The following is an 18,583-nucleotide window of genomic DNA, read 5'->3' as shown; positions in this document are numbered from 1 at the left end:
TTGTAACGGCTGTCTTTATTCTCTGCTCATTAAATACAGTCAGTTTTCAACATTGATGATTGTTTTTTGACCTGATGTTCTACTTTATTGCATCAGTGAGGTGAAAGGGCAACCTATGATAACAAGTCTCTTTCTTCATACATGGAGAAAACACAAATTATCAGTGATAATATTATGTTTTGTACAGCACTGGCTTGATAGATCAGGACTCTACCTGCATGAACTTACAGTTTAACATAATGACTTTTTATCAGTTCATTGAATTAGATTCTAGTTAATATAGATATAATTTATTTATTTCAAAATGTATTTTTTAAACTTTGGTAAACAATAATATTAGGTTTCAATTATCATGTTACAATATTTAAAATTTATAAAATAATATTTTAGTTAAAAATATTGTATTGTTTATACTTGAATTGTAGAAAAAATAATATTTTTTGCTTGTGTGGAAGGAAACCAGCAAATATTATGGACATTCTACAGACCTCTACATTCCAGAGTTTGCTCATTTTTGACCCAGTGGTCTATATTGTTTAGATTTTTTTTTGTTTGTTTTATTTATGCTGTGTATGTACAGAAAAACGGTAGAACACCAAAAAGGTTTTTACTGCCTTTTTATTCAGTGTTACTGAAAAGGTAATTATGAGTTTTCCTTACAACAGAAGAAGCTTTCCAAGAATGAATTACTGTACTGTCCCTATTCAGTTGCAAAGCAATAGCAATATTGATTAAATTAAGGAAAAGACAATAAAAGTGATAGATATTTCTGTACATGTAATGGAATACAAGTTTATTATAAAATATGCTGTAATGTATGTAATTCCTGTTTTTTGAATTATTTGTAGAAATAAAGGAATACTTGGAACACGAAAATACTGCTCCAGAAGGAACTGATCTTACACAGGACCAGCTCTCACCATTCCTTCGGTTTCCTGATGGTTTGGATAAGTTTGAAGCCTGGAATGCAATTATGTATGAAAACATGAAGGCAAAAAAGATATTTAAAGAAAATTTAAAGAAATTAAAGGACCAACCACAGGTAAGCTTTTAAATATCAGTACTATACCACAGCTGTTAAACAAAGAAAATAGTAAGAAATTTTCAATCATATTACAGATTATTGTGTTGTATAACTTTGATTGATTCCTATTCTTATGTATTCTATCAAAGGGCTAAAATTTTGAAAAGAGCGCAAAGTTTTTAAATAATAACTTTTATACCATGAATAGAATTGTAAAAAAAGAATATGTATCATCAAAGTGAAATAGGCTCAGAAGTTAAATATTAGGCTTCTTAAAGTATTCCTGTCATGATGGTACTACTGATGTTGCCATTGCTGGCCCCTTTTTGAAAAAGTAAAAAATGGGGACAGAACCACAGACTAAATGAAATGTTGAATGCTGAAGAGTTTGCAGAAGCTGGGGCAATTAAAGCAAGGAAAGGTAGGAGACACAGGCCACAGGTAAGAGACACAGGCCACCTGAGAGGTAAGTATATCATTTCTATCTCAAAATATTTTCTGTAAATTTCAATTCATTGTTAGCATGCAACATGATAGTAATATGTAGTGTACAGCATGTACATTTTGCATGACAATGTTTTATGAAGTGAACAGGCTATTACTATGGTAACTCAAACCCATTGTACCTGGTTTAATAAAGCTCTCCAAGACAGTGAACCTGGGTGATCAAAAAAAAATGGAATGGATCTGGTCCAGGATTGAAACCATTTGCTAACAAATAGTTATTGACTTTAAGGAACACATTCCAGGTTTGCTGGATCACCCAGGTTTACTGATGAAAGTGTATTTTTTTCCGCCCTTGGAGAGCTTTAATAAATCAGGCCCATTGTTTGAAAAACAGACTGGAGGTGGACAATTAAAGTTGAACTGTTGGACTACAAAGAAAAAACACTGAACCAAGAAAAAGAAGTTTAATTTGTGTTACATTTTTGCAAAGGTGCAGGAAGTGCAACATTAATATTGGTGCTCTCTAAAATGGAACACAAACCAAATATATTAAAGCACAAGTTATGTCTTGATTATAAAATTCTATATTGCCTACTTACCATCCCATATTTTGTTGCTTGTTTTTAGGGGCCATGCCAGAAAGAACTTTACAAAGCAATGGACAGATTGACAAAAGTTCAACAAAGGACTGGAGAAGACTTGTATAGGTTTCACATTCCCAACTGTAATAGGAATGGATTTTACCACAGTAAACAGGTACTACATTGATATTGTTATGAATAAATGCTTGTTATAAAAAAAAAACATAACTTTAAATACCAGCATATTACAAGTGCACACATTTCTAATTTAGTAAAAAAAAATTCTTAATATGGAATTATTTAATAATAAACTGAGTATCTGCTACATTTTATTTTGTCTAGTGTGAGACTGCTTTAGATGGAGAACGAGGAAAATGCTGGTGTGTTTTTCCATTAACTGGAAAGAAGATTCCAGGTTCTCCTGAAAACAGAGGTGACCTTAACTGCCAGCAGTATTTGAATGCTCAAGAATAGGTGCACTGATAATGTTTATGTTTTATTTTTTGTTAACAACTACTGAACTATTTATTCACATAACTTTTATTTTCCTGTCCCCTTTACATTATGTATTTTTTCATACCTATTTATGAGCAAATATTAAGTTCCTAATATATACACTATTTTTTACAAAAAATCAAAAATGTAAATCAAACCACTTATTTAATACATATTTTATTTTTTACTATGGTCATTTAAGGATTTTCCATAATTAAATGCCAAAAATTATTTTTTTATATGCACAAGCCTGAATTTTTTCTTCAGTAAATCATTTTCATTTATTAATCCCAGCATAAAATACTGTACATTTTCAGACTAGTATGGAATTATTATTTATTTTTGTGGACTAAATCATTCTTTTGATAGTGGTTTTAGAACTTAAGCATGAACAATGTATTGCTTCTAATAAGTTCAGTTTTTAATTTACAGTTTACAGAGCAAATACCTTACCCATTAACAGGTATTTTAGCGTGCCTTTTTTAAGCTATGGTTAATTATTTAAATTTTTTATTCGCAAAATTGTTATTCATGTAATTAAAGATAAAATCTTAATTTAAAAACCACCTTTGCAATACCACACTAATCCCCCTCTCCTTTTTGAGGATTAAATGTGTATTTATTCTTGGGGAAGATAAATAAGGAGTAATACTTATTTCTTTCTTTCACTTGTCTTTCCGGCACTCCCAGGGTGCAGTGGGCCATTATGTTCCTCATGTACAAGTTGGGGAAACAATCTTGCAGCTGGGAGGAGAACTACAGGTGTTATGAATATAGCAAATATTACTGTATATTCCTTTACCTCTAGACTACGACACAGTATACATAAAATATGTTAGAGTATCAAATGCATTATACAGAACTAGGTAGTAAATAAACAGTATTATTTATCAGGGATTCATAAAGAAAAATTAGTACACCTTGAGAACAAATGTTGCAAATATATATAATATGGTAAATCATAATTAAGATAAAAAGGCTGATTTGCCCAAAAAAATTAGTTTTTTTACATGGAACTGTAAAGTAGTAAAAACACTTTGCTGCAATATTTGAAATAATAATTATTATCTGAGTGATTCCAGTATTTTAATCATATAATTTAGATAGTTGCATTACTATATAATGAGGCTCCAAATAAATCAAGACTTATATATGAGGCTCCAAATTAACCAAGATAATTTTAAAGTTTTCATAAATATGTATTTGTATTTCATTTACTCAAGAACAATCAAAGGTGACCCTAAGGCTTAGTCTACATGGACTGTTTCCCCAGCCTTTAACCTGCGCCTTTAAAAACCCATGTTTGAAATTCCCATGCATTCCAATAGGCTAATTTACACCAGGACGTTTTCTTGAGGCACGTTTATGAGCGTTATCTATAAAACTGCTTGCAATGTTTAAAAAATTAAAAATAGCAGGGTCAACGTGGGAAAACACTTATATTGATTTCCTGTGTTTAACAGCGTTTGAAAAGTAAACGCGGCATAAATGTTTTTCAGCGTTTTAAAGGCAAGCTTAAAAACGCTAATAAAAGTACATAAAAACACATATAAAGGCAGTAGGAAAATTTAAATGCGTTATTAAAACCGTCTGTGTAGACCCAGCCATAAACTCACATTAACGCTTCCAATGAAATCAGTGGGAGCTTTGGCATGCGTTACAAGAGTTTATAAGCTTTTAAAAACTGCTTCCATTGAAAACAAATGGACACGTTTACAGGAGTTTATAAGAGTTTTAAATGCTTACTTTAAAAGCCTAGAAATTCTTACAAACCCACATAAAAGCAATATGGGGTTTTATAGGCATTTTAAGGCTTGCTTTTAAATGCTTGTATAAACTCATATAAACTCAGAAGTGGTATAGGAGTTTATAAGAGTTTAAAAAAACAGTTCATGTAGACTAAGACTAAAGCAGATGTTTGAACCCTCAAAGTATTCAGCAGAGGCTGGTTTAAAATTATTCAGTTAACGTGTTAATTTGTATTGGTATAAACAGCTGACTGTAAAGACTGTAAACTCTGAACAATTTTGTGAAGGTTATTTGTGTTCCCTGGGGCCCACCCTATCTGTTGAGATAGGATAATATCAGTTCCCTATTGTCTCTTAGAAAACACAAAGTGACATGTACAGTACTTCAATAGCTTCTACAGGGTGACTTTTTGAGAATATTTTTTTCCAAGTCTGATATATGCATTTGAATTTGTGTTTTTTATATCTCGTATGCCTTTATCCAAGTTATATTATTGTATGTCTTTCTCTATGTAGTTTTAACTTTTTTTCATCAATATCAAACCTTTCAGGTTTAAACGTTTAACAATACTCCAGACAGATGATATCTTAGATACATAGACACTACCTTACATATAACACTTCATACAGAAATTATATCATTTATATATGAATCTGAGAAAGATAAACATGTTTAAATAATCTTTTAATTCAACAGTAATGGAAAATAAAATATTTAATATCTTTGTATGTATTATGAATGTTTTACCGTATATACTGGAGTATAAGCCGACTTTTTCAGCACCCAAAATGTGCTGAAAAAGTCACCCTCAGCTTATACTCCAGTCAGGTGCATGGGTCCCTCCAGAAAAGCACGTGATCCGGCAGCCGTGTCCAGCAGTTTTCGCCCCCTGATGACAATGTCAGCAGGCTGTGGCAAAAATACGCTGGCTGCAAAAGCCGACAGGGGGTACGCCGTAGCTACGCCGAAGTTACGCCAGATTCGCCAAATTCAAAAGTACACAAAATATTAGAAAAACCCACTTACCTTTTCTGTTGTCATCCCACGGTGTCCTGCTGGTGCCCGCAGCTCCTCCGGACACGTCTTCTTTCTTCTGTCTTCAGCTGCCAAATGCAGAGACGATCTCTGGGGTTTCCTGGTGATGTCGGTGCAGGCAAAGGAGCGTCGAGAAATTAAAAAAATTATGTATTGGATTCAATACAAAATAGCTTTATTGAGTCCAATACAAAGAAATCTTCATATAATAAATATATAATGATATTATATATATATTATACTGCTTCTGTACAGTTATATTATATGTTTCACTATTTTTTAACAGATTTTTGTGTTTTTTTATTTAAAGTTTATTGGTAAATTTATTAAATATTTTACATATTTCCGTGAGTTATGCCTAAGAATTATAGGCCTTCAATATAAAATAAATTTCCATGCAAAAAAATGTAACGCTTTTTGCGTGGAAATACAGAGAGAATTAGAACGCTAGGGGGGGGGGCTACAGTGGCTGAATGCAGTACTGCTTTCAGACACTTTTTCCAGACAGAATCATACTGCCAAGGAAGTTAAAAAGAATTTAGTGGTTAGGTACGGTAAGTAGTATACCTACTTGGGTAAATACCTCTTAAATTCTCACTATGGTATTTGTTTACCGTATTATGGCTGTAATGGCCATATTATGCAACTTTATTGGTATTTATTTTGAATATTGAAACTTGCCAGTAGCTGCAGCATTTCCCACCCTCATCTTATACTCTAGTCAATCAATTTTTCCTGTTTTCCAAGGTCAAAATAGGTACCTAGGCTTATACTCGGATCAATTTATACTCGAGTATAAATGGCATAAATTTTTCCTTTTTAATATAACAGCTCTTGACCATTATACTACATTTAGAAAGCCGTTTCCAAGACAATTTATTCATTTTTACACCCGTTGAGAGAATACTGATTAAACTAAACAAAGTTCTTTGAGCTAAAATGTTCTAAGTGTATATGCATATTGTTTTTCGTTGATCATGGATTAGGACAAAATACACTGAAAGAAATAATTTTTCAACATATGTAAACTTGTTGGTTATCTGACATTTAGTCAAGTGCCACTTATTGCTGCTACTTTTATATATTTTATCAACAGAGATGTATTTAATGTTGACACTGCTGCTAATAAATTCTTGTTTTCCTTTTAATAAGTTATTGTTACCAGTTTAGATCAATATTTGGTTTATTTTGTAAGATGCTTGAATGATAATAAACCTATTTCTCATTAGGAAAAACACTGTGCCATTCCTTGCTTTTGCTCGTTCATTTATCTGTAATGTATTGAAATAGTAAGTTGCATTACAAAAAGATTTAAGGCTTGCTCCAGGCAGCAATGCACTTAAAACACAGAATGTGTTGGAGTGCATTAATAATGCAGAAATAATGCATTGAAGTTGAAAGCAATTAATAAGCATCCATGGAGAATACTGATCTCTTTTTAATGATATACTTTTGCAGAGCATTCAAACAATCGCATTTAAAGTGTTTGAAACATGGGTTTTTGATGTACGCCTGAACTATGAAATGTGAGCCCATCAGGATATCCCTCTAATTAAAGCTTTATAACTATGTTTTAGCTTTTTTTTTTGCTATAGTTTGGTACATTGTAAATAGGCACCAAATCATTTATTTATTTTTTTTCAGTAGCAGTATCTCTGGGTAAAACTGGGAAAAAAAACAAATATAAATTAATATCTTCACAATTGTGATTCACCTGGCCTTGACATATGAGGTATATAGTGTGGTCTTTCAGAACACAAGTGTGCCTTATTTGCAGATAACAATTCTTATGTATCTAATTTCTCCTTTTGTGTATCTCCAAAATTTGATTAAACTGCTTGACTCACTTACTGGAGGCTTGTGGGTAAATCGTATGTCAGAGCTGTGGGTAAATCGCTTTAAGTTCCTAACCATGAACATCATTTTGACCCAGAGTTTGTGACTACACTTAAGCAAATCTTTAACTTTGAGTGGTGTTCTAACTCCTAACAATATTTTGTATTCAACTCACACCTAGATATCGATTTGGTTTTATCAGACTAAATATGTTCCTTACTTCAAAAAGAACTTTGTGGACCTTGACAGATTGTCTTCCTACCACTTTTCCTATATCAATACCAGGGCGGGATCTTGTGATGTTTCGGTCTAAGGTTATGACAGATTATTTGAGATATAAGATCTGGTGTTCATTCTTACACTAAACTTTAACAGTTTGGGATAGATTTAAGAATGATCCTAACATTTCTCAGCCCATGTTTCACTTACCCTTATTTGGGGAAATCTGGAATTCCCTTTCCCCCCCACCAGGTATGGACAAAGGCTATTTTTAAATGGGTGACTTTGCATTTGGCAATCATTTCTAATTTGTGAGCAATTAGTCTGGACACAAAATCTCCCACAATTGGATCATTTAAAATATTGTCAGTTGCATTATTTTTTCCAATCTTAACTTACTCAGGGTTCTCCTCTGTACTGCTTAACACCCTTTGAATGTTCATCATTAGATTCTGCTAGAGGTTTAATACCTGCATTGTACTTAGGGCTTATATCTCCCTCCTCCAAGTTTTTCTACATGCAGTCTAATATAAGTGGGCGAAAAAACACAGAAAGGTCAGTATTAAATTTACATAAATACAGTACATAGTTTTTACCAATATGTGGATGGTAAAATGATTAACCATGGATTGGTAAATTGCAAGTATTACAATTGTGGCAGCAATCACTTTTGGAGAAGAAATAGAAATTGCATCATATTTATCTCTAGAATCTGCCTGTATTAACAGATTGCACAGTGTTCTGTTCGTAGCATAAACCACCAAGGATGGGTGTCTGATGGTGGGTACAAGATAATCAGCTTCTAGGATATCCAGATTGAAATGAAACATTTTCCTTATATAGTTATAACGAGGGCTATACCTTTTTATAAAAAAAATCCTATCTACCTTGTGTTGTGGTCTCGCTAATACTGCTCTAGACTTGACCTTAAGTAAGGTCTGATCCAGAATATTCCTTTCTCATCATATTTTTGATACTTGAACTGAAGCTGTTGTTCACAATCCACTGAATCTGAGGACATGCAGAGCAAGTTATATATTAGCTAAACATTAAGATTCCTCCACATTTGGGCATCATGCCAACCCCCCAACATAAGTAATATTAAAGAGAAATGGGAAAACATAGGGATTTTTGGCATGGAAATACAATGTATTAACTAAGGATTGTCACAGTCAGTAACAAATTTACAAAAATACAAAATGATTAAGGCCATGTAATGGCACTGGACAGCTTTTAGCCTGACCATCAAATAGTTTAAAGAGCATTATTTGCTCATCAAGTCTATATAGAATGAATCCACTTGGTAAGTGCAACCATTTAGTAATATTACCCGAAGTGTTTCCCCCACATGTAGGCTTCCTCAGGGGTATTATGACACTTATGAGATAGGACTGGATGCTGAAAATAACATAATATTTAAAAATGTAAAATAATTATGCATAATACAATAGTACAACAAAGGGTCATAATGATAGTAAATAGTAAACACAAAAAAGTGGAAAGCCCAAAATTAAAAAAAAAAATAAGGGACCCCCGGGGCCTCTTACATAGCAAGGAGGTGCGACCCCTAAACTTATACCTACCTGTCACAAAACTAGAAAATTCTCATAATACAGTACACTGTCCCCTTCCATATTATGAAGCCCAAGGAACGGTGCGGTGCAGGTGAACAAAATCATAGGTGCAAGTGGGAGATACCTGTGGCTAACACCCCCTAAAATTTCATCAATAGGCCATCGCCAGAACAGTTGGAACTCTTTCCATAAAAAAACTACCGTTACACATTACTGGAGGCTTCCATCACCTGAAGCTCAATTTCCCATGAATGGAGTGGTGCAGGTGCAAGTGGGAGATACCTGTGGCTAACACCCCCTAAAATTTCATCAATAGGCCATCGCCAGAACAGTTGGAACTCTGCCCATTAAAATACTACCCTGTTACACATTACTGGAAGCTTCCAGCACCTGAAGCCCAATTAAACAGGAATGGTGCGGTGCAGGTGAACAAAACTAGAGGTGCAAGTGGGGGACACCTGTGGCTAACACCCCAAAAAAATTCATCAATAGGTCATTGCCAGAACAGGTAGAACTTCACCCATAAAAAAAACTACCCAGCTACATATTGCTGGAGGCTTCAAGCACCTGAACCCCAATTTCCCATGAACAGTGCGGTGCAGGTGAACAAATTTATAGCTGCAAGTGGGGGATACCTGTAGATAACACCACCCAAAATTTCATCAATAGGCCATTGCCAGGACAGGTGGAACTCCACCCATAAAAAAAACTACCCTGTTACACATTCCTGGAAGCTTCCAGCACCTAAAGCCCAATTAAACAGTTCAACATCAGCTATGTCAGTTGGAATACAATGTATAAAATAATATAATAAATGTCCATTGTCAACAGATACCAAGTGGTATTGAAGTAATCAATCTCAGACAACTTTTTTGAAAAGTGTCCAGTATAGGGATGCTTTGCTGCAGCAGGACCTGGCTAGCTCATCATTACAGAATCCACCATGAATTCTACCGTGTATCAGAGGGTGCTTGAGGAACATGTGAGACCATCTGTAAGAAAACTAAAGCTGAAGCAGAATTGGACCCTCCAACAAGATAAGGATCCAAAACATACCAGTAAATCCACCAAGGACTGGCTGAACACTATGGCCCTGATTCATCAATTAAATCCGCGCTCGCTGGTCGCGCATACTTTCGCGCTTCCAGCGAGCCGGTTTCCTGTGGTCCAGAGTCGAGTGCGCTCGTACACTCGCCTCCTCACTGCCAGCCGGATTCCTGCCTTGATAATAATGAGCAATAGGGGTCGCGAATCTGCCAATTAAGGCGATTAGATTTCAGCTGCGTTACGATTTCGGATCGCGAATATGAATGCGCGAGCGAGCTTCCGATTTTGCTTGATGAATCAGGCTCAAAGTATCATTGGTTGACAAGAATCTTAGGTGATTTTATTTTTAAATACATTTGTGTCTGGATTTCCAAACTTTCAATGTGGCTCTTGAATCTCATTTCCATTTTTCTTAGCAGATAAATTCTTACAGAGGTTCTCATATTTCCATATTGTCTGCAAAGTTAAAAATGGTTTGTTGAATTATATTGATATTGATTATATTTGTGCAATCTTCTTCAACTCTCTTTGTACATTTCACTTTTTTTTTTGCCAAAGTACTAATTACAATAACTTTGAAAAGGAGGCTAAGGGTATAGACATCGAGGGCACTGACAATCATTTGCCGTCTGTATGGGGTTTTAGATGGCATGTTGGAGATCTTGCAAGTTAGCTATCATGGAAAACATACCAGCGTCAACTTTTGGAGTCTAATGGTGATGAAAGAAACAAGGACACACATAACTTCCACTAACCAGAACTGGAAAAATTTACATGAAAGGAGTATGTACAAAATAGGGCTCTTCTTCTCCAGTAAAGGTTGCAAGCATAAATCTGCTGTTTAAAAATCTTCCCAATACTAGCAATTAAGAGTACATTCTAGAGCAGGGCAAAATAAGAAAGACAATCTTTACAGAAGTCTGATGTAGAAACAGCTGTGAAGAAGGGTCCAGTAACTTTCCCACTTATGTTAGAGATGGGTAAATTCACAGGAGTATCCAGTTTGTTTGTTTCGATGATGCACCTCCAGATTGTTTTTAGATATTTGTGGATAGATATATATGTATATATATATTGTAAGTGTATAGGTGCAGGAGTGTTGTGGGTAAACATGAAACCTGTTTTATGTTTGTACTGGCCTCTGGCCCTCCTAGGGCGTCTCCAATTCCAGGACTTCACAGGAATAACAAAAGGTAGTAAATACTGATACAGGGTTTGGTTTGCCAAGGAACAACAAACAAACAAACGGATGAAAGAACAGATCACCAGTAGGGCCTTCAAGGAGCAATAAATCCATTAAGCCTTAACCAGCAGAAGATGGATGCATAATCGAACAGATAGGTTGGGGTGATGACCCAGCTGGACCTTTTGTTGACCCCTAAACTAGGATTCCAGCAAAAGATTCATATATCAAATTTAGTTGGGAGGTCCATCAAATTACATTAACCAATCCCAATCTAGTGGGGTGTGTGCCAACTGATGGTCATCGTACAGAACACACCCACTAACCAATCCAAGAGTCCCTAATGTTACCTAATGGGACTTAACTATATAAAAGGGGAGCTGGAATATGAACAAGAGAGTTCTTAGGGAATCAGGCTTCTGGGGTACCCATCAACATCTTTACAGGTAGCTATAACACATTCCTGAATTGCATTTCTATATTGTCTAGTATATGTCTATGTTATTATTGTTATATTGTTTTGATGTATTGTGTACTAAGTAGTTATTAGATTATTACAGGGGTTACTACTAATAACCTTATGTCCATGTGCTATATATATATATATATATATATATATATCAATTGAAGTTTCTATGTTTAGGTATCAGACAATATTACTGTGTACTTTGTTTCACCTTGTTTTCTTAATTAAACTGTTTGAGTGACTAGCTATAATTTGTGCATGAGCCTTCTTTTATTGAATATCTATATGCATTGATAGGGGATATAATTTCCATATTTATGCAGATATATATTTCAAAAATCAACAGGCTGTAAAATGTAAATGCCAGGCACTGTGATGTGCCCAAATTCCAGTTTCGTCTCTATGGGCCCACAGCAACTGCCTTCTTGGAGGCAACGTAGATGGTTCCGTAGGAGACAAAACCACTGAGGTAAGTAATAACAGTCATCCCTTTGGAATTGAGTTAATTGCCAAAAATTCAAAGAAGCGGACCAGGTCCTTGTAGGATCATAGAAAGATTGTTGCCCATGATTTTCCAATGATCAAGTTGAGGAAAAAGTTAAACTGGAAATCCCAAGGATGAACCTGGATGCATAGATACTGGCAAAAATACTAACTACACACCTCAACAATGGCATAAACGATCTTGTTGAAAGGGACCAAGTTGGTTTCATTACTAGATGTCAGGCAACAGATAGCGTATTTAGACTAACTCATCTTCTCCACCTTGCTAAGGCTTGTCAATGCCCAGCTTTTTTGTTGGCCTTAGACATTAAAAAAGGGTTTGACATTGTTCTTTTTCCCTACCTAACCTTTGTGGTAGAAAAATGGGGGTTTGGACCAAATTTTTCATCTAAGGTCAAGGTGCTGTACACCTCAAGCCTTTCTACAATATCTGGTGTTCTACAAGTCTTTCTACAATATCCACTCTTCCCCATTCAATATATTCTGGAGTACTAGGCAGGGGTGTCCTCTCCCACACCTCCTGTTTTCTCTGACTGTAGAACCTCTAACCTTAGTGGTGCGCAATCATCCGGACATTAGATGCATGGAACTAGCAGGTTACCACCAGGGCTGTGGAGTCGGTGGATAAATCCTTCAACTCCGACTCCTCAGTTTCTGGTACCCCTGACTCCGACTACGACTTTCCGACCCCTCTGTATTTACAGGGTTTTTTCCATTTTATCTTCACACTTTTGCATTCAAACTTCACAAAAAAATGTAAACCCCCTAATTATTGATAAATCAATAAATTTATTATAAATTTAAATATAAACGTTTTACTCAAGAAACATTAATAAAAATATATGAAAATAAATTGATGATTTGTCAGTTATGTTTTTTACTTATATATACTTTATATAATTTTAAAATTAAATATCTTGATTTCAGGGATTTATACGTTATAAGTTTTAAGATAACAACATCATCTTTTTATCTTCAAAGTTATTAGCTTTATATTTAGTATTGCACTTACCCTTATGGCCAGAGTATTAAGTAATGCAGAACGTCAAAAAATGGTAGACAGTTATTTGAATGGAAGTGATGCCTCCCACATAGCAATGGTTTTGGGTTGTTTTCATACAATCATAACCAAAATTATTAAGACCTATGAATCTTCCAGTAGAGTGGAAAAATTACCAAGAAGAGGTCAGAGAAATTCAAAGTTGGATGAAGCCCATAAAGAGGAGTTACGCAAGGTAATGTCCGAAGATTGCGGCATAAGACTCAAAGAAATGAAGGATCAATTATTTGCCAAATTTGGAATTAATGTATCTATTTCAACATTAGGGAGATGCATTGATAAATTCCAATAGTATTTAATTACTTTAAGGCGCAATGATTCCCACTCTCTTCAAGAAAGGCTTAGCTATGCTAACAAAATCCTTAATCTCATTGCTAAGGAATAGTGTTGGTCGAATAGCTCACTATTCGATTCGGCAGCTATTCGCTCGAATGTAGCAAAATTATTCGGGTGGTCGAATTTCAAAGTCGAACCTCATTAAAGTCAATGGGAGGAAAAATTCGGGTTTTTTTCAGCACTGTGTAGAGCTTCTACAGCCTCCAAACAGATGTAAAAAGATACATTATAAAAGGATACATAAAAAGATACATTATAAAAGTTAAATGAGGACAAGCCTCTCCATTCACCCCTAGTGCTCTGGCTGAGGTTTTATATTTCTCAGCCATTCAGCACTAGAGATGAATGGGGAGACTTGTGCCCAATCATCCCTAGTGCTCTGTGTTTGGCTGAGAAATAGGAAATCCTAATGACAGCTCAGCCAATGACAGCCAATCAGGGAGCAGAGCAATCAGCAGAACTTTACTATGCTGACAGCTCTGCTCCCTTGATCGCTCCACGATCAGTGGAGCAGAGCTGTCAGCATAGTAAAGCTCAGCTGATTGTTCTGCTCCCTGAGTTGCTGAGGAAAGGGAAATCCTGATGATGCCTTTGCTGTCATCAGGCTTTCTCTTTCCTCAGGGAGCAGAGCTTTACTATGCTGACAGCACTGATCCCACATGTTATCTATGAAAAAAGACATAAAAATGTCTGTATTTCTCTCAAAAAATACAGATATTTAATTATGATCCCACTTGCTATCTATCAAAAAAGTGATACAAATTTCTGTATTTCTCTCAAAAAATACAGATATTTTATTTTGATCCCACTTGCTATCAAAAAAGCCAGAAAAATTTGTTTTTTTCTGAAAAAAATACAGATATTTAATTATGATCCCACTTGCTATCTATCAAAAAAGTCAGAAAAACTTCGTATTTCTCTCAAAAAAATAAAGATATATTATTCCGATCCCACGTTATCTTTCAAAAAAAAAAAAAACAGAAACATTTCTGTATTTCTCTAGAAAAAACAAGATATTTTATTCTGATTCCACTTGCTATCTATCAAAAAAGCCTGAAAAATGTCTGTCTTTTATCTCAAAAAATAAAGATATTTCATTATGATCCCACTTGCAATCTTTTAAAAAAGCCAGAAAAATTTCCGTATTTCTCTCAAAAAAAATTTTATTCTTATGCCACTTGCTACCAAAAAAAAACAAAAAACAAAAAAAAAAATTCTCTCAAAAAATACAGATATTTAATTCTGATCACACTTGCTATCTCTACAAAACACCAGACAAATTTTTGTATTTCTCCTAAAAAAATAAGGATAACTTATTCTGATCCACCTTGCTATCTATTAAAATAGCCAAAACAATTTCTGTTTTTTCTCAAAAAAATAAAGATATTTCATTGTGATAGCACTTGCTATAAAAAAAACAGAAAAATTTCGTTATTTCTCTCAAAAAAATACAGATATTTTATTTTGATCCCACATGCTATCTATGAAAAAAGCCAGAAAAATGTCCGTATTTCTCTCAAAGAAATAAAGATATTTTATTCTGATCCCACTTGCCATCTATGAAAAAAGCCAGAAAAATTCCCGTATTTCTCTCAAAAACCTAAAGATATTTTATTCTAATCCCACTTGCTATCTATCAAAAAAACAAAACAGAAAAATTTCTGTATTTCCCTCAAAAAATAAAGATAGTTTATTCTGATCCCAGTTGCTATCAAAAAAGCCAGAAAAATTTGGGTATTTCTCTCAAAAAATAAAGATATTTTATTTTGATCCCACTTGCTATCAAAAAAGCCAGAAAAATTTCTGTATTGCTCTGAAAAAAATAAACATTATATTCTGATCGCACTTGCTATCTATCAAAAAAGCCAGAAAAATATCTGTATTTCTCTCAAAAAATAAAGATATTTAATTATGATCCCACTTGCTATCAAAAAAAACAGAAAAATTTCCATATTTCTCTCAAAAAAACAGATATTTTATTCTGATACTTGCTTTTAAAAAAGACAGAAAAATGTCTGTATATCTCCAAAAAAATAAAGATACTTTATTCTTATCCTACTTGCTATCAAAAAAGCCAGAAAAATTTCTGTATCTCAAAAAATACAGATATTTTATTTTGATCTCACTGGCTATTCCTCAAAAAAGCCAGAAACATTTCTGTTTTTTTCTCAAAAAAAATATATTTTATTCTGATCCCACTTGCTATCTATCAAAAAAGCCAGAAAAAATTCTGTTTCTCTCAAAAAAAATAAATAATATATTTTGATCCCACGTGCTATCTAATAAAACAGCCAGAAAAATTTATGTATTTCAATGAAAAAATACAGATTTTTTCTATTCCCAATTGCTATCTATAAAAAAGAAGCCATAAAAAAATTCTGTATTTTTCTAAAAAAAAAATACAGATATTTTATTCTGATAGCACTTGCTATCAAAAAAGCCAGAAAAATGTATCTATTTTGCTAAAAAAAAACACATATTTTATTGTGATCCCACATGCTATCAAAAAAGCTAGAAAAAACGTATTTCTCTGAAAAAAATTAAGATATTTTATTCTGATCCCACTTGCTATCTTTCAAAAAAGCCAGAAAAATTTAATTATTTCTCCCAAAAAAATACAGATATTTCATTTTGATAGCACTTACTATCTATCAAAAACGCCAGAAAAATGTCTATTTCTCTGAAAAAAATACAGATCTTTTATTCTGATCCCACTTGCTATCTATCAAAAAAAACAGAAACATTTCTTTATTTCTCAAAAACAATTTCTGTATTTCTCCCAAAAAAAGATATTTTATATTGATCCCACTTGCTATCTTTCAAAAAAGCCAATTTTTTTTCTCTTAAAAAAATAAAGGTTATTTATTCTGATCCCACTTGCTATCTTTTAAAACAGCCAGAAAATTTCTGTATTTCTCCCAAAAAAATACAGATATTTTATTCTGAACCAATTTGCTATCAAAAAAACCAAAACAATTTCTGTATTTCTCTCCAAAAAATAAAGATATTTATTCTAATCCCGTTTGCTATCTATCAAAAAAGCCAGAAAATTTTTTGTATGTCTCTCAAAAAATACAGATATTTTATTCTGATCCCACTTGCTATAAAAAAACAGAAAAATTTCTGTATTTCTCTCAAAAAATAAAGATATTTGATTGTGATCCCACCTGCTATCAAAAAAGCCTGAAAAATGTCTGTATTTCTCTCAAAAAATACAGATCTTTTATTCTGATAGCACTTTATATCAAAAAAGCAAGAAGAATTTCTGTATTTCTCTCAAAAAAAATAAAGAAATTTAATTCTGATCCCACTTGCTATCGAAAAAGCCAGAGAAATTTATGTATTTCTCTCAAAAAAAAATAAAGATATTTTAATCTGATCCCACTTGCTATCTCTCAAAAAAGCCAGAATATTGTCTGTATTTCTCTCAAAAAAATACAGATATTTTATTTTGATCCCACTTGCTATCAAAAAAGCCAGAAAAATGTCTGCATTTCTCTCCAAAAAATACAGATATTTTATTCTGATAACACCTGATATCTATCAAATAAGCCAGCAAAACTTCTGTATTTTGCTCAAAAAATACAGATATTTTATGATGATCCCACTTGTTCATAAGTTTTTCTTTTAAAAAATTTAGATATTTTATTCTGATATTACTTGCTTTCTATCAAAAAAGTCTGTATTTCTCTCAAAAAATAAAGATAATTTATTCTAATAGCACTTGCTATCTATCAAAAACGTCAGAACAATTTCTGTGTTTCTCCCAAAAAATAAAGATATTTTATTCTGATCCCACTTGCTTTCAAAAAAGCCTGAAAAATGTCTGTATTTCTGTAAGAAAAAAATACAGATATTTCATTTTGATAGCACTTGCTATCCAACAAAAAAGCCAGGAAAAATGTCTATTTCCTTCAAAAAAAAAGAAAGATCTTTTATTCTGATCCCACTTGCTATCTTTCAAAATAACCAGAAAAATATATGTATCTCAAAAATAAAATACAGATTTTTTTCCAATACCAATTGCTATTTATTAAAAAAAAGATAAATTTCTTTATTTCGCAAAAAAATACAGATTTTTATTCTATTCCCACTTGCTATCAAAAAGGCCAGAAAAATGTATGTATTTTTACTCAAAAAAATACACATAATGTATTCTGATTCCACTTGCTATCAAAACAGCCAGAAAAAAATCTGTATTTCTCTCAAACAAAATACAGATATTTTATTCTGATAGCACTTGCTATCAAAAAAGCCAGAAGAATTTCTGTATTTCTCTCAAAAAAATAATTTAATTTTATTCTGATTAGTGTTGGTGTTCGAATTCGGGTTGTCCTTATATTCGACCCGAATATGGCTGTTAGAATTCGGATAGACCTGACCCGAAAAACACAGGATTCAACTGCAAAAGTTTGGGAAAAAAAAGTTTAAAAAAAAAATAAAAATGTATCCTTAGTTTATTTGTGTGTGTTTTTATTTTAACTTGTTTTTTTTATATTTTACAGGTTACCCGACGATGACATTATGAATCATAATGTCATTGTGGGATTCCCGGACCGTGGGAACTTTGCGGTTACAGCTAATTGGAAGCACGTGCCTTCAATTAGCTGTAACCGCAGGCAATACCAGGGTAATAGAGGTTGAATGGAGATACGTATCTCCATTCATCACCTCTACTGCTCTGTGATTGGTTGGGGAATAGGAAACCCTGATGACAGCTCAAGCATCATGAGGATTTCCCTTTCCTCAGCCAATCAGGGAGCAGAGCAGTCAGAGGAGCTCTGCTATGCTGACAGCTCTGCTCCCCTGATTACTCTCGCAGCCCTAGAGGAGCTGTGACATGTATTACAGATACAGAACCCATGTCAGAGCCAAAAAAAAAAAGTTTAATTACACAAGCACACACACATTAATAAAATAATTTAACATTAAAGCCTAGTCCTATTTTGCATATATTTTAACCCTTTCAGGGTATGAGTAAGGGGTTTTATGTACCCCTGTACTCATTCCCCAGGGTGGGGTGGTGG

The 18,583-nt window shown here is 33.6% G+C and overlaps 2 protein-coding genes across 2 annotated transcripts in view; one reads left to right on the top strand and one right to left on the bottom strand.

Annotated features, from left to right (window-relative positions):
• IGFBP1 (insulin like growth factor binding protein 1) overlaps positions 1-6,566 on the top strand; it is a 7,818-nt gene extending 1,252 nt beyond the window's left edge. Inside the window, exons 2-4 of the mRNA XM_072412074.1 lie at positions 849-1,042; positions 2,099-2,227; positions 2,395-6,566. Coding sequence (XP_072268175.1) covers positions 849-1,042; positions 2,099-2,227; positions 2,395-2,526 — 455 coding nt within the window. The 3' untranslated portion in view covers positions 2,527-6,566. The remainder of the gene's footprint in view (positions 1-848; positions 1,043-2,098; positions 2,228-2,394) is intronic.
• The window catches only part of ADCY1 (adenylate cyclase 1), a 496,503-nt gene that overhangs the window by 28,845 nt on the left and 449,075 nt on the right, over positions 1-18,583 (bottom strand). The window lies entirely within an intron of this gene.

The sequence above is a fragment of the Pyxicephalus adspersus genome, chromosome 5, assembly GCF_032062135.1.
Source record: "Pyxicephalus adspersus chromosome 5, UCB_Pads_2.0, whole genome shotgun sequence".
NCBI classification, from domain to species: domain Eukaryota; kingdom Metazoa; phylum Chordata; class Amphibia; order Anura; family Pyxicephalidae; genus Pyxicephalus; species Pyxicephalus adspersus.
The sequence above is the reverse complement of the archived record's forward strand: the minus strand, read 5'-3'. Positions and strand labels throughout refer to the sequence as shown.